The sequence below is a fragment of the Microcaecilia unicolor genome, chromosome 9, assembly GCF_901765095.1.
Source record: "Microcaecilia unicolor chromosome 9, aMicUni1.1, whole genome shotgun sequence".
Taxonomy (NCBI): domain Eukaryota; kingdom Metazoa; phylum Chordata; class Amphibia; order Gymnophiona; family Siphonopidae; genus Microcaecilia; species Microcaecilia unicolor.
This window is the reverse complement of record NC_044039.1, coordinates 131,654,878-131,677,996: the sequence shown is the minus strand read 5'-3', so window position 1 is coordinate 131,677,996 and position 23,119 is coordinate 131,654,878. Positions and strand designations below refer to the sequence as shown.

The 23,119-nt window shown below is 47.9% G+C and overlaps 1 protein-coding gene across 1 annotated transcript in view; it reads right to left on the bottom strand.

The window, feature by feature from the left end:
• Nucleotides 1-1,770: 1,770 nt before the first annotated feature.
• Nucleotides 1,771-23,119, bottom strand: part of MED6 (mediator complex subunit 6) — a 104,209-nt gene continuing 82,860 nt past the window's right edge. The window contains 3 exon segments of the mRNA XM_030214926.1: nucleotides 1,771-3,143; nucleotides 3,146-3,235; nucleotides 5,350-5,377. Of these exon segments, the coding sequence (XP_030070786.1) occupies nucleotides 3,106-3,143; nucleotides 3,146-3,235; nucleotides 5,350-5,377 (156 nt within the window). The 3' untranslated portion in view covers nucleotides 1,771-3,105.

The following is a 23,119-nucleotide window of genomic DNA, read 5'->3' as shown; positions in this document are numbered from 1 at the left end:
AAAAAAAAAGCCACAACACATACACGTGGCTACCCGGTCAGCAATATCCAAAAACAAAGGATCGGGAGGGGGCAAGGGCGCTCATCAGGAGCGTCCTGTATGGACGGCCTTGCCCCCCCCCCCGCCGCTCCCCCCCCCCCCCCCCGAAAAAGCAAAATGCTAGCTGGCTGCCCCGGTCCCCCTCCCTTCCTGTTCCTGTGTTCTACAGAGCTAACTCCGCCTCCGTCATTCTTTCGCACCGTGCCCCGCCCCCGCTGCCCCCCCTGAGGTCGACTACGCCGCTCCCCCCCTCCACCGAGACCCCCCCTCCCTATTAACGACCCGAGCAGCGCCTCTCACCTCTTTCAGAAGCGCTGCACGGGCAGGAAGATCTATTGTGTTGGTTGTAGAGTCTCCATGACGTCTCTTCTTCCCTGGCCCAGGCCCCGCCTCCTTCTGACGTAAAAGCCCTTTGATGCATGCAACGGATCAAATTTCCTCGTTGGAGGGTCATTAAAGGCTCATTTAGCTTTAGTGCATCTGCCTCTTAGAAAGTTGTGCATGTAAATTCTGCCAGTTAGTGTCACTATTTGCTTCAGTGGCAATTAACACTAATTGGCTTATTCAGTAATTAAATTACACATGCAAATCCCAAATATGACCAGATTTGCGCACACACTTTCAGCCATGTTATATGGAATCTGGGGGGGGGGGGGGGGGGGGAGGTAAGTGCCTCATATTAACTCTATGCTTTAGTGCATGTCATGCAATAAAATATATTTTTGAAATCCCCCAAAGTGCTGCATTAAATCTGGGCTTAAATGTGTGGTAAAATCTTGCTTTATCACACATTAAGCCCAGATTCTAGCACATTTTAGAAAAAAAGGGCACCTAACTTATTAAGTAGAGAAAAAACACTAAAATGTAAACTCTCTCTCCTAGGATGGGGGAGGTGTGGCTCCTGAGCGTGCCTAGGGCAATAATCTAAGCAAGGAGACACGAGATGAAGTAGATGGAATCTAAACCACAAACAGACTGATAAACTGTCCACATCACCCTGGACCTTTGGTGCAGGGCAGGGGTAGAATGTAAACATTTCAAATAAATATCCCCCCAAACATTGCTGAAGTGGAAAAAGAATGGGAGGCTCTCCCTCCCCTCTGGTCCTGCAATTTTTCTAGCCCCTTCCATCTTTTCTATCACTTTACCACTGTCATGACTATGATTCATTAAAAGGTTTTTCCGATTAGGTGGGCTCCCCAGAGCTGCACTGATCTTTCTTTTTCTTCTCTTGCCCCATCAATAATCCAATTTGGAAAGCAACAGACGAATCAAAATCTTGTAGTTACAGTTATCTTTTCTCTGATTAGGGAAAAGCATATATCTCCTTACCTTGCCAAACTTCATGGGTTACCAGCAGCCACTAGGTCTCTGTATGGGGCTCTTCCATTATATTTGGCTAAGTTTTTCTCTTTGTTGAATAGACAATTAGGTAGGGGCCAGGTAGTTTTGAGACTTCCTTCTATAGCTATGATTAAAAACTTAGGACACAGCTGGCTTCACACCTATCATATAAGGCTGCTTCGGTTTGGAATTCAGTTCCTATAATCAACAGAACTAATAATTTTTTAAAAATAATTGAAAACATTTCTCTTTAAGAAATATGTTGGTTTAATGTTTTAACTTTACTGTACTCAAACTATAAATTCCCAAATTGTCTCATTCTCTACTCTTTTATGATCTGCACTCAACTGTGAAGGCTTTTGTGGAATACAAGATTAATGTGTAATGTAAAGCATATGAAAAAAAGGCCTTTATTCCAACATCCATAAAATATATAACACATTATTTCAACTTTGTCTGATTACAAATACTTTTATCCAATGAAGAATTGTGTGTGTGTGGATGGATGGGGGGGGGGGGGGGGGGGGTACTGTGTGCTGCTTACATCTAATACAACTATACAAATTAGCAGTATTGTCAAAAGGACTACCAAACTGAGAAGATTATAAAAGTGGGGATCCTACTAGAACAGATCTTGCCAATGCGCTAGACACATTGTGTAATTTTTGTCAATTTGTTCTGTATTTTATCTGTTTTACATATAACAGCAGTACACCCAATTTTATTAAATCTCTAAACACTGGCATCTCCATAGAGACAAAAGAAAAACAAGAAAGGAACAAGTCTAGAATTGCACTGCCACTCAAAAAGAAAAATACTTTGATTCCTTGCCCATTTGAGGATGGTACAGTTGCTCCATTTTTGTCTCTTGCAGTTGCTCAGAGGACGGATTATTTCCCAATTACACATTCTTGTGATGTCTCCACTCCACTCCACTCCCTCATACGCTCTCCTCCTACCTTCTCATTCCCATTCTCTTCTTCTTCCTTTTCCTGCCTTGCCCACCCCCCCCCCCAGCCACCTGTGGTTCATTTCCGTTGGCTGGTGGAGCCTGGGAACCCTGCCAGTCCTGCTGAAATCCCACCTCCACTAGAACTCCAGATTTGTTTGCCTACCTCTGTTACTGCTTATCTGTGCCATTGATATCACAGATAAATGGACAAACCCAAAACATTAAAATGCATTAAAGGGAAAGCTTCATGATTTTACTACCAACTGAATGATTCCACTACAGCATTACAATTTTAAAACTTGGAATTAAAAATATAGCTTAGTCACCTTGAAATGTGCACACTTATAGTGTGACAAAATGGCATATTTCCCCTTCCTCCGCGTATACGTGGCATGAAGTCTGTTTCTTTGTAACTTTCTAGACCACTCAAAAAGGAGCCCTCTGCACACTATTCTTTTTTTTTTTTTTTGTCTAACAGCCTGAGGATGCACCCACAGGTTCCCAATCAGAAAATCTAAAGAAAACGTTAATCGCCCTCCTGTGAGCAGATGGGGAAACACAAGAATGACCAACAACTTTCCTAGCACTGAATGAATGTATGTCAGACATTTGGTTTTTGCTCTATTAGCCACAATGCCAAATTAGGATATAGGCTTCCACTGAACACATTTCACACTGCCTGTGCAAATGAGCTTCAGAATACTGATCATGGGCACATTTTTTTCCCAATGAGTTCACTTTAGGTCTCATGCCATAGCTAGTTTCTTGTATCACTGGAGTCTCATTCGCTTCTCCGGAGGGCCTTTGGGCCACCGCTCTGTTGTGAGTTCTTCACAGTCTCTTTCTCCTCTTGCTTTACAGCTTCTGGTGCTTGCTCAGGCTCCTTTTTTATTTGATCCACTAGAAGGAAAAAAAAAATCATAACAATCCTCTGATTGCAAACCTTTCTATATCATGCTCAAAGTGCAGAACAACTAGGAAAGTAGAAACAAGTGTAAAGTTCCATTCATCCATTTTTACCTGATGAATGGAACTTTACACCTGAGTGGGTTCTGACCTAGCTTACGAAGAAGAATTTGATTTGCTGGGAGTGTTCATTTCATATTAAAACAAAAGAGCAGTGATGGCACGTCTTTTGCCCCTACTGGAAGACAGACAGACATATTGATCTCACCAACCCCTCTGCTGATGGGACAAATTGAATGCTCCCAGCAGCGGTGTGAGAGTAACCTCTAGTCACAGTGCTTGAGTCTAAAATCACTCAGTATGTTTTTCCGAGAATATAAGAAAGAAACCTTGTGTCACCAAATTAAAAACTTATTGTGCACTGCCAAGGACTAAAAACAAAATGTATAACTCGTAGAAGTGATCAAGTTGCTAACAGCAATAACAGTCTACACACCAAGTACCTTCAAAGAACAAGGACTGGTTTGTTACATTACATGGCCCAAGTTAATTTGATATTGGAAAGGTCCATTTTTTTAATATTACACAAAGGTCCTTATTTTAGAAACCAATATTTACATGTGTAAACAGTGGTGTTTACATGTGTATATCTGCACTAAATGTAGTTTGCAAGGAGGTGTGGCTTGGGATTCATGTGCCCAGACTGCAAAAAGGCAGCTGGTTCACAAATGCCAGACCGGGGAGAAGCGAGCAAACCAGAACAAAGACATATTCCAAACTGTAGATTTATCTGATAACAAATCAAGGGCCTTTGTTTGAAACCCTCACATGTTGTCAAACAAATCTAGTTTTCCTTGTTCTGGTTTGCTCTCTTCTCATCGATTGGACATGATATGGGCAGATTTGGGTGGGAATAAAATCTACACATGTATTCTTTATTTCACAAAGGGAATACACATATATGTGGAACAATGCTCATTCTGGGTTTTACACTTGCTCTTTCCCATATACAAGTATTTTAAAAATGCACAATTAGGCGGTCCCTTTACAGCCCTGTGCAGTGCATTCTGGGATTCACGGGCAGGGTCAATCTGCCATATAAGGGAATTTTTCCCTTATATGACAGACTGACCCCCCCTACTCCCCAGTGGTGGCATAGGTACCAGCATTTTGAAGATAATGGCGCCAGAGGCAGAAGGAAGTGAGCATCACTCCTGCCTCATTTAAGGTACAGGGTCAGAGGGGGGGCATCGCCACTAGACACCAGGAACTTTTTTTTTTTTTTTTTTTTTTGTAAAGAAGTGGTTGCCACAATGTTTTTCAGGCATCAGGTCAGGGTGGGAGGAGGGCTGGTCATGTTGGGGGGAACCATTAGATACTAGAGACTTTTCTGGAAAGTCAAATCTGGGGTGGGTATGCCTGGGGGGGGGGGGGGGGGGGGGGGGGTTGTTGTCCCTAGATACCGGAGATTTTTTTAAAGTAGTGGGGAAGGGTTTGGATCAGGGGTTATTTTATTAAGCCAGGGGTAGGGGGCTTGGGTTGGCGGGTGGGGGATGCCACTAGACACCAGAGAAAGCTTTTTTAAGTTGAGGGGAGGGGAGAGGGTGTTCGGGATGGATTGGGCCTTGTAGAGGTGGGTGAGCACAGGTGTAGAATTGGGGGGAGGGGTCAGTTCAGGCTTAGACCTGGCAAAAAATATTCTGGCAGTAACTGTGTGTCAGAGGCATGCGTTCCCATTTTCTACATTGCCATGGCATACTTAAATGGCTTCATAGTCATTCCTTTGAATGCAATGTGTGGCCACACATACTGCATGAGCTAAATCCTTGCTCAACCCCTTTACTGCATTGCTCAGCTAGTAACATGCATGTATACCCTGTGGTAACTGTGCAGCAGAGCTCACAGTAGTTTTTTTGCATTGGCCCCCAGGGAGCAGAAGCCTGGCTTAGGAATGGAATCCAGATCTCATAATCCACAACTCTCAGCCTTGTATGTTACTAATATCAAAATGTATAAGTAGAAAAAAATATACAAGGTACTAACAGCATAATGTTACAATATGAATTACTCAAAAAAAAAAAAAAAAAAAGTTAAAGAAAGCACTTTACCTGGTACAGGTTTTTCCCCTGACTTTTGCTGGAAGACAAGAAAATAAAAATGAATAGAACTCGTACTAACAATTGATGACAACAGAGAAAAACTTTCACTTGCTAACCTTGAATCTCACTAATTGGGGTGGTACTTTTCACATTTGGGATGGGACACCCTTGGTATCTCTGCACTCTGGAAATTGGACCTTAGCACTGGTGCTTTTGTGTCATCCAAAAGTTGACTGCCTATTCTATAGAAATGCACTTTCCTTTCAACTATACTGTTCAGCCATCAAGCTCTCAGACAGTTTGAGCAACCACTTTATTCTTTGACATATGATACATATCTAATATCTAAATTTAATAAAAGGTATTACTTGTTACTATTTTACTTTTACTTATTTTTTTCTGTGCTGTCAGATAATTATGGATGTAAGCCCCACTCCTGGCATCGCCCCTGACCCAGCCCCCTTTAGCCTCCCCAAACAGTTGGGCCACCAACCGCCTATGGCTGTAATACTTCCATATGTCTTATCACCAAGCTTTATAATAATTCAGAAAGTTAGCAAAACTAGTCCCTCTGGTCTAGCCACCACCAACCTATCAGCCCTGGTCTGGTTCATTTCTGGTGGGTTGTAGTCAGCTGTATCAAGCTGGCTACACTACAGCCTGCATGGTGACTAGGATCACCCTTTTAGGCAGCAGACAGGCTCTGTGACCAATCACAGCTGAGCTGTGATCTGTACCTTGACTCAACCACATAGAGAGAATATTGTGGGGGAGATGCGTTCCTTGCTCCTTGTTGCAGCAGCAGTTGCTTTGCAGGGGGCGTCCCTGAAATGCAGCCCGGGATAAGTACCACATGCGTGTGGCGCATTGTTCTATTGTCTTTAAATGGTTTTATTCCTATTTGTCGGATCATTCACAAGTAGTAAATTGGAATCAGGAAATTTCTCCACTAAAGAAATTGCAGAAAAGAGTGCCACAAGGGTCTCTTCTATTGCCTCTTTTGTTCAATCTGTATCTGGCTCCTCTGGCTAAAATATTGGCAAGAATTAGACAAATTTCCACATCTTTGCTGATGATATAATACAGTTAGTCTTTGTAAAGAAGATCAAGGAGGAACAATTTCACGATTGAACAATAAGCTGGAAATACTTGGCTACACAGGAATGAATTAGTTTTAAATATGAGCAAAACGGTTGCTATTTGGATTTCTCATAAATCTAGCATAAGCCATCTTTTCAGAGGATAGAAATTAGTATTGTACAAGAGCTGACTTTGGATAGTATTATACACGAGCTGACAACTTTGGGTTTTCCATGCAATGACCAACTTCAACTTTCAGGTTACAAAAGTGGTACGTTTTCTGTTTTATCAATTGAGAATGATAAGGCAATTAAGATCTGTGTTAACCAAATCCAATCACAGCACAGAAACAGTATTAGTCACCCTTATGACTAAATTCAAACAAATAATTGCAACCGGCAACAATATACTCCTCCTGCAATTTGACATGTCAAGCGCCTTCGACATGGTTGACCATGGAATCCTACTACACATACTTGAATATTTTGGCATCGGAGGAAATGTCCTGAATTGGTTCAAGGGGTTCTTAACCCTGCGCTCGTATCAAGTCACATCAAATTCAACCACGTCCAAGGCATGGATACCTGAATGTGGAGTCCCACAAGGATCACCTCTATCGCCAACTATATTCAACCTAATGATGATCCCTTTAGCAAAACTCCTATCAAACCACAACCTCAACCCATATATATACGCCGATGATGTGACAATATACATCCCATTCAAACACGACACCAAAGAAATCTCCAACGAAATCAAAGTCTACATATCATGAACACATGGGCAGATGCATTCCGCCCGAAACTAAACGCAGAAAAAACCCAATGCCTGATACTCACCTCCCAATACAACACAACTGAATTCAACGTGATAAACACACCAAACCTAAAACTTCCAATCTCAGAAACGCTAAAAATCCTCGGAGTGACTATCGACCGCCACCTAACACTCGAAACTCACGCAAACAACATAACCAAGAAGATGTTCTTCAGCATGTGGAAATTGAAAAGGATAAGATCATTCTTCCCAAGATTCGTCTTCCGCAGCCTAGTGCAATCCCTCGTCCTTAGCCACTTGGATTACTGCAACTCATTATACGCAGGCTGCAAAGAGCAAATACTGAGGAAACTTCAAACAGCCCAGAACACAGCAGCCAGGCTCATCTTCGGAAAACCCAAATATGAAAGGGCAAAACCACTACGAGAGAAACTACATTGGCTTCCACTCAAGGACCGCGTTACCTTTAAAATTTGCACATTAGTCCATAAGATCATTTAAGGTGAAGCCCCAGCGTACATGTCTGACTTAATAGACCTACCACCCAGAAACGCCAAAAGATCATCCCGAACTCACCTCAACCTTCACTACCCAACTTGCAAGGGCTTGAAGTACAAGACGATACACGCGTCAACCTTTTCCTACATGAGCACGAAGTCTTGGAATACATTACCACGCAACCTAAGAACGATTAATGAACAAGCCTCCTTCCGTAAACTACTGAAGACTCACCTGTTTGAACAAACTTACGGAAAGAGCCAAAACACATAGAAACCACACTCACTGTTCACCAATGCAATACACATCCACTTCTGATCCCTCATCCCTTTATCCAGTCAATCATACATTTACTCACGGAACTATGTACACTATATGTCTAAGTTTCTAACAATGCCCTTTTTTCCCATTGTCTCCTTCCAATGTTTCTATGTTGATGTCCCATTGTTATACTCCCAATGATATTCGAATGTCTCGCACAACTCTGTTCAATGCAATCCATAACCTAGTCATAACAAATGTATTTCTATTATTCATGTCTTATTGTAAGCCACACTGAGCCCGCAAATAGGTGGGAAAATGTGGGATACAAATGCAATAAATAAATAATATGGCAAAAATAACGTATGCATTTGTGGTAAGCAGGCTAGACTACTGCAATTCCCTTTTTCAGAGGCTTTAAGAGGCAAGTCAGCATTAAGAGACTAGTAACACTGTAGCTCGACTGTTAACAAGTAAGACAACGTTTGATCATAATACTCCTGTTTTAGCCAAGCTACACTGGCTGCCTATATCAGCACAAATCCTACTCAAGATTTTGTATTTGGTCTTTAAGGCCTTTCAACTGGATGCTCCTGAATACCTTTCTGATTTAATTAATCAGTATATCCTTCCAAGGAGTCTCTGCTCCTCGCAACTGCACTGCTGGAATTTCCATCACTATCAACAATTAAACTGACATCCACCAGGAACAGTGCGTCTTTTCATACCATTGCCCTTTTATTGTGGAATCAGTAACAGGAGGGTATACAGAATGTTTCTATTTGCAGCTTTGTAAATCTGTAAAGACATGTCTTTACACTCAAAATTTTGCCTAGTTTTGTCTGATTTTCCTGCCTTTTAATAATTTTTATTATATTATGTTTTATTATCATTGTAATGCTGATATTTGTTGATTGTATTTTATTTAGTATTGTAAACTACTTTGGTACCTTTTTGGTGTAAGGTGGTATATCAAACAATAAATCAAATCAAACAAATCCCTAAGGCACACCAACAATCTTTCCTCAACATGCAATCTTTTACTTTTCAAAATTTCATAAAACAAGTATTTCGAATTTCATTTAAACATTTATACAAAATAAATTTTCAGGACTAAATCTGATGGATAACACATTTATGGGATCAGGCCTTGCCTTCTGAAAATTCCTGCTGGATGTAACATGCCAAACCCAAGATTACCTTAATTTCAGAAAGCCTAAGAGGATGCCTTGAGGTGCAATCAGTAAGTCGCCTGCTTGTGTTGAATTGTAAATCCTATAAATAAATCCAATTCTACAACTGGTCAGTGAAACCAGTCATTTATTTTAGATTTGCATAACGGAGCCTGTTAACAGAGAGAAGAGACCAGCAGGAACACTGCTCACCTTAGTCTCTTCTGAGCTAAGATTCAAAATGGATACATTTTTATAGCCTAGCCCACAGATAAGGTAATAAATCCATTCTCCGAGGACAAGCAGGCTGCTTGTTCTCACTGATGGGTGACGTCCACGGTAGCCCCTCCAATCGGAATCTTCACTAGCAAAGTCCTTTGCTAGCCCTCGCGCGCCCGCGCGCTCCGCGCATGCGCAGCCGTCTTCCGGCTCGAGCCGGCCAGTCTTCTTTCGTCCGCACTCGGTACGGCTGTGTTTTTGCCGTGTCGAGCCCCGGAGAGTCGACCTCGCGCGTCCGTTATTCAGATCGACGTGTTTTTTCTTCGGAAAAGGTTTAAATTCGTTCAGAAAGTGCTCCGAAAACCCCCTTGGGTTTCATTTGCCCCTTCCCGTATTTCCAGTCTTTGCCCCGGTAAGTTTTCTTTCGTCGTCGGGGTAGGCCTCTTTTCGGCCTCGGTCGAGATTTTTTCTCCCTCAAAGTTTTGGTGCTCTAATTCGTCATTTCGGATTTTGACTTCGCCGGCGTGATTTTTCCGCCCATGACATCGAAGCCTTCCAGCGGCTTCAAGAAGTGCACCCAGTGCGCCCGGGTAATCTCGCTCACTGATAGGCACTCGTCGTGTCTTCAGTGTCTGGGGGCCGAGCACCGTCCTCAGAACTGTAGTCTGTGTTCCCTGTTACAAAGGCGGACTCAGGTAGCGAGATTGGCCCAGTGGAACGTTTTGTTCTCGGGCTCTTCGTCGGCATCGATACCAAGGTCATCGAGTGCATCGACGTCGTCAGCGTCCAGACCTTCATCCTCGGCCGCCAGTGCATCGAGTGCATCGAGGCATCGGCCCTCTGCATCGGCGCCGAGACATCGGATAGCTGCATTGACGTCGGTGGTACCGGACCCTCGTCTGCTGATGTCGTCGGACGGTGGGTGCATCGTCAGGAGTGCAGGTGAGGGCTGTCCATTCCCCTGCTGGTGGCGGTGAGCCTTCGGGTGGGTCTCCCCCTACCCTGAGGGCTCCTGCGGTACAGCCCCCCCGAGATCGACCTCCTTTGACCTCGGCCCCGAGGAAGCGACGGCTGGATTCTACGTCCTCCTCGTCGGTGCCGGGGAGCTCCGGTGACATGCTTCGGAAGAAGTCGAAGAAGCATCGACACCGGTCTCCTCCCCGCGTCGGCACCGAGAGCTCTGGGTCGCCGAGGGAGTCGGCACCCAGCAGGCATCAGCACCGAGAGGACCGCTCACCCTCTGTTCAGGAGGTGTCGATGCGCTCCACTCTGGACAGCCCGGAACAGCCTCCACGCCCGGAACAGGTTCTGACGTCGACGCCTGCATCGACCTCCATGCCTTTCTCTGCAGCCGCTCTGAACGAGAGCCTCCGGGCCGTTCTCCCAGAGATTCTGGGAGAGCTGTTGCGCCCTACCCCTCCGGTACCGCGGTGCTTGCGCCTCCGGTACCGTCGAGCGTGGCGCCGCTGGCCCATCGACCGGGGTGAGGTCCCCGACGTCGGGTACCCCCCCGCGTGCGGTGCAGACTGCGGCCACCTCCCAGGAAGGCTCCCGACTACGTCGGCGGAGGGAGCTTCGCCGATGCGGGCGAGGGAGTCTACCTCTCGACGCCCCCATCGTGGACTTGGCTCCACTGAGTCGAGCCGGGCGAGGTTGCAGACACAGGTTCGTGAACTTGTGTCTGACACCGAGGTGAGGCCTCGTGGGAAGAAGAGGAAGACCCCAGATATTTCTCTGACGAGGAGTCTGAGGGGTCTTCCTTCTGATCCCACTCCTCCCCTGAAAGACAGCTTTCTCCTCCTGAGAGTCTGTCTTTCGCTTCCTTTGTCCGGGAGATGTCTACGGCCATCCCCTTCCCGGTGGTTGTGGAGGACGAGCCCAGGGCTGAAATGTTTGAGCTCCTGGACTATCCTTCTCCACCTAAGGAAGCGTCCACTGTTCCCTTGCACCATGTCCTGAAAAGACATTGCTTGCGAACTGGACCAAGCCATAAGTAATCCCCACATCCCAAGAAGATCGAGTCCCAGTACCGGATCCATGGGGGACCCAGAGCTGATGCGCACCCAGTTGCCTCACGACTCTGGAGTTGTGGATCTGGCCCTAAAGAAGGCTAAGAGTTCTAGGGAGCATGCTTCGGCGCCCCCGGGCAAAGACTCTAGAACCTTAGACTCCTTTGGGAGGAAGGCCTACCATTCCTCTATGCTCGTGGCCAAAATCCAGTCTTACCAGCTCTACACGAGCATACACATGGCGGAACAATGTGCGGCAGTTGGCGGGCTTGGTTGATGCGCTCCCCCCTGAGCAAGCCAAGCCTTTTCAGGAGGTGGTCAGGCAGCTGAAGGCGTGCAGAAAATTCCTGGCCAGAGGGGTGTATGACACCTTTGATGTTACGTCCAGGGCTGCTGCTCAAGGTGTGGTGATGCGCAGGCTCTCATGGCTGCGTGCCTCCGACCTGGAGAATAGACTCCAGCAGCGGATTGCAGACTCGCCTTCCCGTGCGGACAATATTTTTGGAGAGAAGGTCGAACAGGTGGTAGAGCATCTCCACCAGCGGGATACCGCATTCGACAAGTTCTCCCGCCGGCAGCCTTCAGCATCTACCTCTACAGGCTAAGCCCCAGCGCGCTCGCTCTCGTCAGCAGCGTGTGCCTCAGCAAGGCCCCGCGGCTCCCCAGCAAAAGCAAGGGGCGAGCTTTTGACTGGCTCCAGCAGAGCATAGCCGACATACAAGGTGGCCTCTCATAACCTCCGATCAGTGGGTTCTCCAAATAGTCCGGCAAGGATACACCCTCAATTTGGCCTCAAAACCTCCAAATTGTCCACCGGGAGCTCAGTCTTACAGCTTCCAGCACAAGCAGGTACTTGCAGAGGAACTCTCCGCCCTTCTCAGCGCCAATGCGGTCGAGCCCGTGCCATCCGGGCAAGAAGGGCTGGGATTCTATTCCAGGTACTTCCTTGTGGAAAAGAAAACAGGGGGGATGCGTCCCATCCTAGACCTAAGGGCCCTGAACAAATATCTGGCCAAAGAAAAGTTCAGGATGCTTTCCCTGGGCACCCTACTTCCCATGATTCAGGAAAACGATTGGCTATGCTCTCTGGACTTGAAGGATGCCTACACACACATCCCGATACTGCCAGCTCACAGACAGTATCTGCGATTTCAGCTGGGCACACGTCACTTCCAGTACTGTGTGCTACCCTTTGGGCTCGCCTCTGCGCCCAGGGTGTTCACAAAGTGCTTGGCTGTAGTAGCAGCAGCACTTCGCAGGCTGGGGGTGCACGTGTTCCCATATCTCGACGATTGGCTGGTGAAGAACACGTCCGAGGCAGGAGCCCTGCAGTCCATGCAGATGACTATTTGCCTCCTGGAGCTGCTGGGGTTTGTGATAAATTACCCAAAGTCCCACCTTCTCCCGGCGCAGAGACTCGAATTCATAGGAGCTCTGCTGGATTCTCGGACGGCTCGCGCCTATCTCCCAGAGGCGAGAGCCAACAACTTGTTGTCCCTCGTCTCGCGGGTGCGAGCGTCCCAGCAGATCACGGCTCGGCAGATGTTGAGATTGCTGGGCCACATGGCCTCCACAGTTCATGTGACTCCATGGCCCGCCTTCACATAGATCTGCTCAATGGACCCTAGCTTCCCAGTGGTTTCAGGCTGCTGGGGATCTAGAAGACGTGATCCACCTGTCCAGGAGTTTTCTCGAATCCCTGTATTGGTGGACGATTTGGTCCAATTTGACTCTGGGACGTCCTTTCCAAATTCCTCAGCCACAAAAAGTGCTGACCACGGATGCGTCTCTCCTGGGATGGGGAGCTCATGTCGATGGGCTTCACACCCAAGGAAGCTGGTCCCTCCAGGAACGCGATCTACAGATCAATCTTCTGGAGTTGCGAGCGATCTGGAACGCTCTGAAGGCTTTCAGAGATCGGCTGTCCCACCAAATTATCCAAATTCAGACAGACAACCAGGTTGCCATGTACTATGTCAACAAGCAGGGGGCACCGGATCTCGCCCCCTGTGTCAGGAAGGCCGTCAGCATGTGGCTCTGGGCTCGCCGTCAAGGCATGGTGCTCCAAGCCACATATCTGGCAGGCGTAAACAACAGTCTGGCCGACAGACTGAGCAGGATTATGCAACCTCACGAGTGGTCGCTCAACTCCCGAGTGGTGCGCCAGATCTTCCAAGCGTGGGGCACCCCTTTGGTGGATCTCTTCGCATCTCGAGCAAACCACAAAGTCCCTCAGTTCTGTTCCAGGCTTCAGGCCCCCGGCAGACTGGCATCGGATGCCTTCCCTCCTGGATTGGGGGGAGGGCCTGCTGTATGCTTATCCTCCCATTCCTCTGGTGGGGAAGACTTTGTTGAAACTCAAGCAAGACCGAGGCACCATGATTCTGATTGCTCCTTTTGGCCGCGTCAGATCTGGTTCCCTCTTCTTCTGGAGTTATCCTCCGAAGAACCGTGGAGATTGGAGTGTTTTCCGACCCTCATCACGCAGGACGAAGGGACTCTTCTGCATCCCAGCCTCCGGTCCCTGGCTCTCACGGCCTGGATGTTGAGAGCGTAGACTTTCCCTCTTTGGGTCTGTCAGAGGGTGTCTCCCGCATCTTGCTTGCTTCCAGGAAGATTCCCTAAGAGGAGTTACTTCTTTCTATGGAGGAGGTTTGCCGTCTGGTGTGACAGCAAGGCCCTAGATCCTCGCTCTTGTCCTACACAGACCCTGCTTGAATACCTTCTGCACTTGTCTGAGTCTGGTCTCAAGACCAACTCTGTAAGAGTTCACCTTAGTGCAATCAGTGCATACCATTACCGTGTGGAAGGTAAGCCGATCTCAGGACAGCCTTTAGTTGTTCGCTTCATGAGAGGTTTGCTTTTGTCAAAGCCCCCTGTCAAGCCTCCTACAGTGTCATGGGATCTCAATGTCGTTCTCACCCAGCTGATGAAACCTCCTTTGAGCCACTGAATTCCTGCCATCTGAAGTACTTGACCTGGAAGGTCATTTTCTTGGTGGCAGTTACTTCAGCTCGTAGAGTCAGTGAGCTTCAGGCCCTGGTAGCCCAGGCCCCTTACACCAAATTTCATCATAACAGAGTAGTCCTCCGCACTCACCCTAAGTTCTTGCCAAAGGTCGTGTCGGAGTTCCATCTGAACCAGTCAATTGTCTTGCCAACATTCTTTCCCCGTCCTCATTCCTGCCCTGCTGAACGTCAGCTGCACACATTGGACTGCAAGAGAGCATTGGCCTTCTATCTTGAGCGGACACAGCCCCACAGACAGTCCGCCCAATTGTTTGTTTCTTTTGATCCCAATAGGAGGGGAGTGGCTGTAGGGAAACGCACCATATCCAATTGGCTAGCAGATTGCATTTCCTTCACTTACGCCCAGGCGGGGCTGGCTCTTGAGGGTCATGTCACGGCTCATAATGTTAGAGCCATGGCTGCGTCGGTAGCCCACTTGAAGTCAGCCTCCATTGAAGAAATTGCAAAGCTGCGACGTGGTCATCTGTCCCACACATTCACATCTCATTACTGCCTGCAGCAGGATACCCGACGCGACAGTCGGTTCAGGCAGTCAGTTCTTCAGAACCTGTTTGGGCTTTAGGATCCAACTCCACCCCCCGAGGGCCCTGTTTGTTCTGTTCCAGGCTGCACTCTCAGTTAGTTGGTAAATTTTTAGGTCAATCTCAGTTATGTCCTCGCCGTTGCGAGGCCCAATTGACCATGGTTGTTGTTTTGAGTGAGCCTGGGGGCTAGGGATACCCATCAGTGAGAACAAGCAGCCTGCTTGTCCTCGGAGAAAGCGAATGCTACATACCTGTAGAAGGTATTCTCCGAGGACAGCAGGCTGATTGTTCTCACAAACCCGCCCGCCTCCCCTTTGGAGTTGAGTCTTCCCTTGTATCTCTTTTGCTACATATGAGACTGGCCGGCTCGAGCTGGTTTCGGGCGGGAAGACGGCCGCGCATGCGCGGTGCGCGCGGGCGCGCGAGGGCTAGCAAAGGACTTTGCTAGTGAAGATTCCGATTGGAGGGGCTGCCGTGGACGTCACCCATCAGTGAGAACAATCAGCCTGCTGTCCTCGGAGAATACCTTCTACAGGTATGTAGCATTCGCTTTCTATTCAGGGATAACAAAATACAAAGATAGGGGTTAGATAAAATACAGATGGCCAATCCCAGGACCATAAATAAATTGCTTTGGTGCCTGAGAAAGGGTAAGAAACATTCCTCAACAATCAGCTTATCTTTTAGCTATTGCCTGTAGTGTCTGGACAATCCTGAGGTTAAGGGTGAAGGCTGAAAGAACAAGTTAGTCATATAAATTAACAACATTTTCTACTGTTTTTCAATTTAAAATAAATTAACCCTACGTTCACCAGTTCCACACTTGCCTATTGCGCCCATGACCAGAGTTTGAATTACTAAGATTTGTCAGGTAGCCGGCCTCTGGCCAACTCAGCCATCCATAGTCACATTATTGGTCATTGTATATATCCCACTATAAGATCCATTCTTACTAAGGGTTATTGTAAGACCTAATTATATGCTAAGCCACTTGTGTTTTTACACTGCCAACTTAATGTTATTTTTATATGCTATACACTGCCTTGGATGAGCTTCTCTCAGAAAGGTAGGCAAATTCTAATAATGATAATTGGGCTCAAACAACTTGGAAAACAGAACTGAGCAACATTAAGGCAGTAAGGTAGGATGTCAAGGTTAGCAAAGGAAATGGCTAAAAATCTACTGCACATTCGGATAACGACTTCTGTTAGATGTTATAAATGATAAATTTAGCTGTTTATTTTAGTTATTTGAGGATACACAAAAATCTGTGCTCATCAATGATTTGCAGAGCAGGGGTGGAGACACAAGAGGGGCATTTTCGAACAGGGACGCCCATCTCTGAAGACGTCCCCGCGAAGGGGCAGGGCATCCCATACTATCGAAACAAGAACGGCTGTCCATCTTTCGTTTCGATAATATGGTAGGGGGACACCCAAATTCAACATTTAGGTCAACCTAAATGTTGAGATGGTCGACCTCGGTTTCGCCGATAGTGGAAACCGAGGACGCCCATCTCAAAAACGACTAAATGCAAGCCTTCTGGATTGGGTCGTGGGAGGAGCCAGCATTTGTAGTGCACTGGTCCCCCTGACATGCCAGAACACAACCAGACCCCTAGGGGCACAGAAGTGGCTTCACAAATTGCTCCCAGGTGCATAGCTCCCTTACCTTGGGTTGCTGAGCCTCCCACCCCCCCCCCCCCAAAATAAAACTCCCCACAACTGTACACCACTACCATAGCCCTAAGGGGTGAAGGGGGGCACCTATATGTGGGTACAGTGGGTTTCGGGTGGGTTTTGGAGGGCTCACATTTACTACCACAAGTGTAACAGGTAGGGGGGGGATAGGCCTGGGTCCGCCTGCCTGAAGTGCACTGCACCCACTAAAAACTGCTCCAGGGACCTTCATACTGCTGTGATGGAGCTGGGTATGACATTTGAGGCTGGCATAAAGGCTGGAAAAAAATGTTTTGTAATTTTTTTTTAGGGTGGGAGGGGGTTGGTGACCACAGGGGGAGTAACGGGAGGTCATCTGGTCAGTTCGGGCACCTTTTCGAGGCTTGGTCGTGAAAAAAACTGGACCAAGTAAAGTCGGCCAAATGCTAGTCAGGGATGCCCTTCTTTTTCCCATTATCGGCCAAGGACGCCCATCTCTTAACCACGCCCCCGTCCCGCCTTCTGTACACTGCCGACACGGCCCCGTGAACATTGGTTGTCCCCGCGACGGAAAGCAGTTGAGGACGCCCAAATCAGCTTTGATTATGCCTATTTGGGCGACCCTGAGAGAAGGACGTCCATCTCCCAATTGTGTCGAAAGATGGGCATCCTTCTCTTTCGATTATGGCCGCTGAAAGTATCTGGGTAGTGGCACTTTTCAGCGTTCTTAACTGGATAACTAGCCAGATAATTTAGGATAGCAAAATGGCTGTCCTAAGTCTATCTGGATAGCGTTTGACTTGCTACTATCCAGGCAGTCATCACACTATCTGCATATTCAGCGCAATGGCTGCTGCTGCCACCGCCATGATCTTCTGGATTTTTAGCCCATGGGTTTCTGCCAGGTACTTGTGACCTGGCTTGGCCACTGTTTGGAAAACAGGATACTGGGCTAGATGGACCATTGGTCTGACCCAGTATGGCTACTCTTATTTTCTTAAGGTGGCTAGCATTTAAAGACACACTGACCACCACAGGACGAGTATTTCTTTTTTTTTTTTTTTTTTTGGGGGGGGGTGGGGGGACTTATTTTTTGCACTAAGGTGTTTTTATCTGTGTTTATGGTCAAAATATAAAATCAGAAGCTCCAATATATTGCCCTGTATCTTAGTACACATATCTTCAGCACAAAGAATGAAAAGCCAAGCTTCAGTATAGAAATCTCCACAGAAGTGAAATTAAATGATGGATTATTCAAAGAATTGGCTAGTGAGCACCAGCTGGCTCACACTAATGGAGTTTATGTGACATTTAATCTAAAACACATATACTTATTTATTGGGATTTGTTAACAACCTTTATGAAGAGATTCATCCAAGGCAGTGTCAAAGTACCCGTATGCCTCGTAAATTATTAAAAAAGGAATTTCTGTACAAAATGTTTCATACTATTCAGCTAGGAAAATTGTATGTAATTTTATCCAAATGAGTCAGCTGGTAACTGTGAAACAGGAGGTTGCAAGGAAGCAAAACAGAAAAAGGAAAAAAGACGGGGAAAAAGAATTTAAAAGATGAGAAACAGCAAGCCATGTGAGTCTTTCCACACTGCCACTATAAAAAGAGCAAGAGATCACAGTCTGTAATAAGAGGCACTAACCTTTGGCTCAGCTTATTTCTTCCAGTTTAGTGCTGATTTGTTATACTAAGATTCCTTTCAATGTATTAAAGGTTTTTAGGGTGCAAAACATGCATGATAAACAGGACAAAAAAAGGTGTGAGCTAATGGCATGCTATTCAGCCACATAACGAAATTACTTCCAATTCAGAAAAGTGTGTTAAAATTAGTGAACTTCTTACTCTTCCTGTTTACAACTGAAATTACTTTAACTTCGTCAACTTCAATGAGAAGTCAATCAGAAAATTAAAAAAAAAAAACACCAAAGGGATCAGATATCAAAGATGCACGCACCTAGGGTTTCCACGCGACATTGCCAACACAGCCCATTCAAAATGAATGGGCTGTGTCAGCACTAGTGCACAGCCTGCTGCACTAGCGGCTTAGTAAACCCCAGCGCTAGTATTTCCTGATCCAAGGCCCCAATTTAAGGAACTACACATCTAAGTGGCTCTGAGTGTGGAACCCGAACCTATATCTTCCCCCCACCCACTACACTCCACACCCTCACTTACTTATCCCCTCTACTCACACCCCCAGCCTACCTACCGATCCCTAGGGATGTTGGTTCATGGTTGGGTGTTAGGTAGTTGGGTGCTAGCTTGGAGGTGTGTGTGAGGTTCTCTAGTTTCACAGGTGGGGCGCAGTCTCTGTACCTCAGAGGTCCCAGATCATTCAGTGTCCAATGTTCCCATCAATCTGTTCCCATATGGCTTATTACGGGAACATTGGACATTAAAGGGTTAAACTTCCACCTATAACCACCGAGTTCAAACTTAATGTACTTCATTAATTTACATTTGGATTTAGTGCCATTTTAAACTATTGTACATTTTACATATCATTACTTTATAACAATCTACTTAAGCAACTCATTTCAACATGTTCTTATAACACTGGCCTCACAGGCACTGCTTCTTTCTAAGTAGAAGTCGTCTTAATCAGACAAATTCATTCTAACTTTTGGACTACCCTTTTCCCTCCTAAAAATCAATTTTTCTTGTTTTGCAATGCCATCTACTGGCATTCAGTTTTTCTCCTTTTTATTAAGTGCTTAACCCTTAGTTTTCTATAGTCTTTACTGTCAGCATTGCACAGTGCCATCCAGCACAGCCTAGCCACCATTCAGCTAACCTAAGTCAGCCTGACTGAAGCCCTCTCGAAAGTATTACAGTTCTGATCCTGCACATCACCTTCAAGGAACAACTGTAAAATTACCAGAGGCCTTCAGTCAGACTAACTTAGGATAAATGAACAGTAGTTAAACCCTGCTGAACAGCACTGTGCAAACTTCATTGGCTACCATTATAATACAGGGCTAAATTTAAAACTCTATGTCTGATCTTTTTTGAGGGGGTACTGAGTACCCGCACCTTTTCCATTGTCTGCTAAAATTGATCCATGGACCCCCAAGCTTTAATGAAAGAGCTCTGGCTCTACACACCAATTCTGCCTTGTCATAGATTCTGTGACTGGTTGCAGGGGGCCTGGCTATTATTGTGGGATGAGTCCCTCAGTGATCACCCCACCCCTGAAGGATGGCCTAGCATTTGAGTACTGGCACCTTTTTTTGCTAGAAAAACCGCACTGGATCTTCAAGGCCCTTAAAGAAATGGCCCCCAGTACTTGAAGAACAGGATATCCCTCTACACACCTCCAAGGACACTAAACTCCTCCCAAGGGGTATTCCTAACCACACCCTCTCCAAAAGACATTACACAATGTGATACCCACAAGTAAGCTTTCTCCGGCGTAGCCCTCACACTCTGGAATGCACTCCCTGAAAGGCTCCGCTTAATCACCAACTATCTCTACTTCAGGAAGCAGGTGAAAGCTTGGCTCTTCAACCAGGCCTTTAATGGAAGAAGTAACTAACTTGTTAGTCTCATTCACACACAGAAGGAGTGACATGGGCTGTACATAAAGCAGTAGGACACGTTTATCAGTTCCTATCCTGAGATATTTAACCATTTCTCTGACCTCATGTACATCTTTCTTTAAATTAGTCACCTTATTATCTAACTCTCTTACCCATCTATATCTTTGCAGCTTGGGTAGTGGAGATTTAGGTATGTTCGTGTGGTTCCGAATGTATTTCTTATTGGTAGGTCTATGAGGTCTGTCACGTATCCCGGGGCTTCGCCGTAGATAATTTCTCCGAGGACAAGCAGGCTGCTTGTTCTCACTGATGGGTTGACGTCCTCGGCAGCCCCCTCCATCGGAAAAGTTTACTAGCAAAGGCCTTTGCTAGTCCTCACGCGCCCATGCGCACCGCGCATGCGCGGGACCAGCTTCCCGCCCAGAAACACGGCTCGAGCCGGCCAGTCTTCTTTCGTCCGCACTCGGTACGGTCGTGTTACGCCGTTCGTGCCCCAGAGAGTCGACCTCGCGCGTCCTTTTCGATGTGTTTTTGTCCTATTTTCATTAAAAAAAAGTTCGGGAAGCGCTCCGGAAGTGTTCCGGAAGACCCTTTTGGGGTTTCTGCCCTTCCCGTATTTCTCAAGTTTTTGCCCCGTAAGTTTTCTTTCGTTGTCGGGGTAGGCCTCTTTGGCCTCTGGTCGAGGATTTTCTCCCTCTAAATTTTGGTGCTTCATTTTTCGCCATTTCGCTTTTGATTTCACCGGCGTGATTTGTCCGCCCATGACATCGAAGCCTTCCAGCGGCTTCAAGAAGTGCACCCAGTGCGCCCGGGTAATCTCGCTCACTGATAGGCACTCTGGCGTGTCTTCAGTGTCTAGGGGCCCAGCACCGCCTCAGAACTGCAGTCTGTGTTCCTGTTACAAGGCGGACTCAGGTAGCGAGATGGGCCCAGTGGAACGTTTTGTTCTCGGGCTCTTCGTCGGCATCGGCACCGGAGGCATCGAGTGCATCGACGTCGTCAGCGTCCGGACCATCTCCTTGGCTGCCGCTCCATCGACTGCATCGAGGCATCGTACCTCGCTCGGCGCGAGGCATCGGGCGACTGTATCGACGTCGGTGGTACCGAGACTTCGTTCTGCTGATGTCGTCGGACGGAGGTGCATCGTCAGGAGTGCAGGTGAGGCTGTCCATTCCCCTGCTGGTGGCGGTGAGCCTTCGTGTGGGGTCTCCTCCTACCCTGAGGGCTCCTGCTGTACAGCCCCCCCCGGGATCGACCTTCTTCGGTCTCGGCCACCGAGGAAGTGACGGGATGGATTCTACATCCTCCTCGTCGGTGCCGGGGAGCTCCGGTGACATGCTTCGGAAGAAGTCGAAGAAGCATCGACACCGGTCTCCTCCCCATGTCGGCACCGGAGCTCTGGGTCGCCAAGGGATTCGGCACCCAGCAGGCATCGGCACCGAGAGGACCGCTCACCCTCTGTTAGGAGGTGTCGATGCGCTCCACTCTGGACAGCCCGGAACAGCCTCCTCGCCCGGAACAGGTTCTGACGTCGACGCCTGCATCGGCCTCCTCAGCCTTTCTCTGCAGCCGCATCTAACGAGAGTCCTCCGGGCCGTCTCCCAGAGATTATGGAGAGCTGTTGCGCCCTACCCCTCCGGTACCGGCGGTGCTTGCGCCTCGGTACCGTCGAGCGTGGCGCGGCTGGCCCATCGCCCAGGTTGAGGTCCCCGACGTCGGTACCGCGTGCGGTGCCGACCGCGGCCACCTCCCAGGAAGGCTCCCCGACTACGTCGGCGGAGGGAGCTTCGCCGATGCGGGCGAGGGAGTCTACCTCTCGACGCCCCCACCGTGGACGGGGTTCCCACCGAGTCGAGCAGGGCGAGGTTGCAGACACAGGTTCGTGAACTTGTGTCTGACACCGAGGGTGAGGCCTCGTGGGAGGAAGAAGAGGACCCCAGATATTTCTCTGACGAGGAGTCTGAGGGTCTTCCTTCTGATCCCACTCCCTCTCCGGAAAGACAGCTTTCTCCTCCTGAGAGTCTGTCTTTCGCTTCCTTTGTCCGGGAGATGTCTACGGCCATCCCCTTCCGGTGGTTGTGGAGGACGAGCCCAGGCTGAAATGTTTGAGCTCCTGGACTATCCTTCTCCACCTAAGGAAGCGTCCACTGTTCCCTTGCACCATGTCCTGAAAAAGACATTGCTTGCGAACTGGACCAAGCCATTAAGTAACCCCCACATCCCCAAGAAGATCGAGTCCCAGTACCGGATCCATGGGGACCCAGAGCTGATGCACACTCAGTTGCCTCATGACTCTGGAGTTGTGGATTTGGCCCTAAAGAAGGCTAAGAGTTCTAGGGAGCATGCTTCGGCGCCCCCCGGGCAAAGACCCTAGAACCTTAGACTCCTTTGGGAGGAAGGCCTACCATTCTTCTATGCTCGTGGCCAAAATCCAGTCTTACCAGCTCTACACGAGCATACACACTGCGGAACAATGTGCGGCAGTTGGCGGGCGTTGGTTGATGCTCTTCCCCCTGAGCAAGCCAAACCTTTTCAGGAGGTGGTCAGGCAGCTGAAGGCGTGCAGAAAATTCCTGGCCAGAGGAGTTTATGACACCTTTTGATGTTGCGTCCAGGGCCGCTGCTCAAGGTGTGGTGATGCGCAGGCTCTCATGGCTGCGTGCCGCCGACCTGGAGAATAGACTCCAGCAGCGGATTGCGGACTCGCCTTGCCGTGCGGACAACATTTTTGGAGAAAAAGTCGAGCAGGTGGTAGAGTCTCTCCACCAGCGGGACACCGCATTCGACAAGTTCTCTCGCCGGCAGCCTTCAGCCTCTACCTCTACAGGTAGAAGATTTTTCGGGGGAAGGAAGACTGGTCCCTATGCTTCTGGTAAGCGTAGGTACAATCCTCCTTCCCGACAGCCTGCGGCCCAGGCTAAGCCCCAGCGCGCTCGCTCTCGTCAGCAGCGTGCGCCTCAGCAAGGCCCCGCGGCTCCCCAGCAAAAGCAAGGGGCGAGC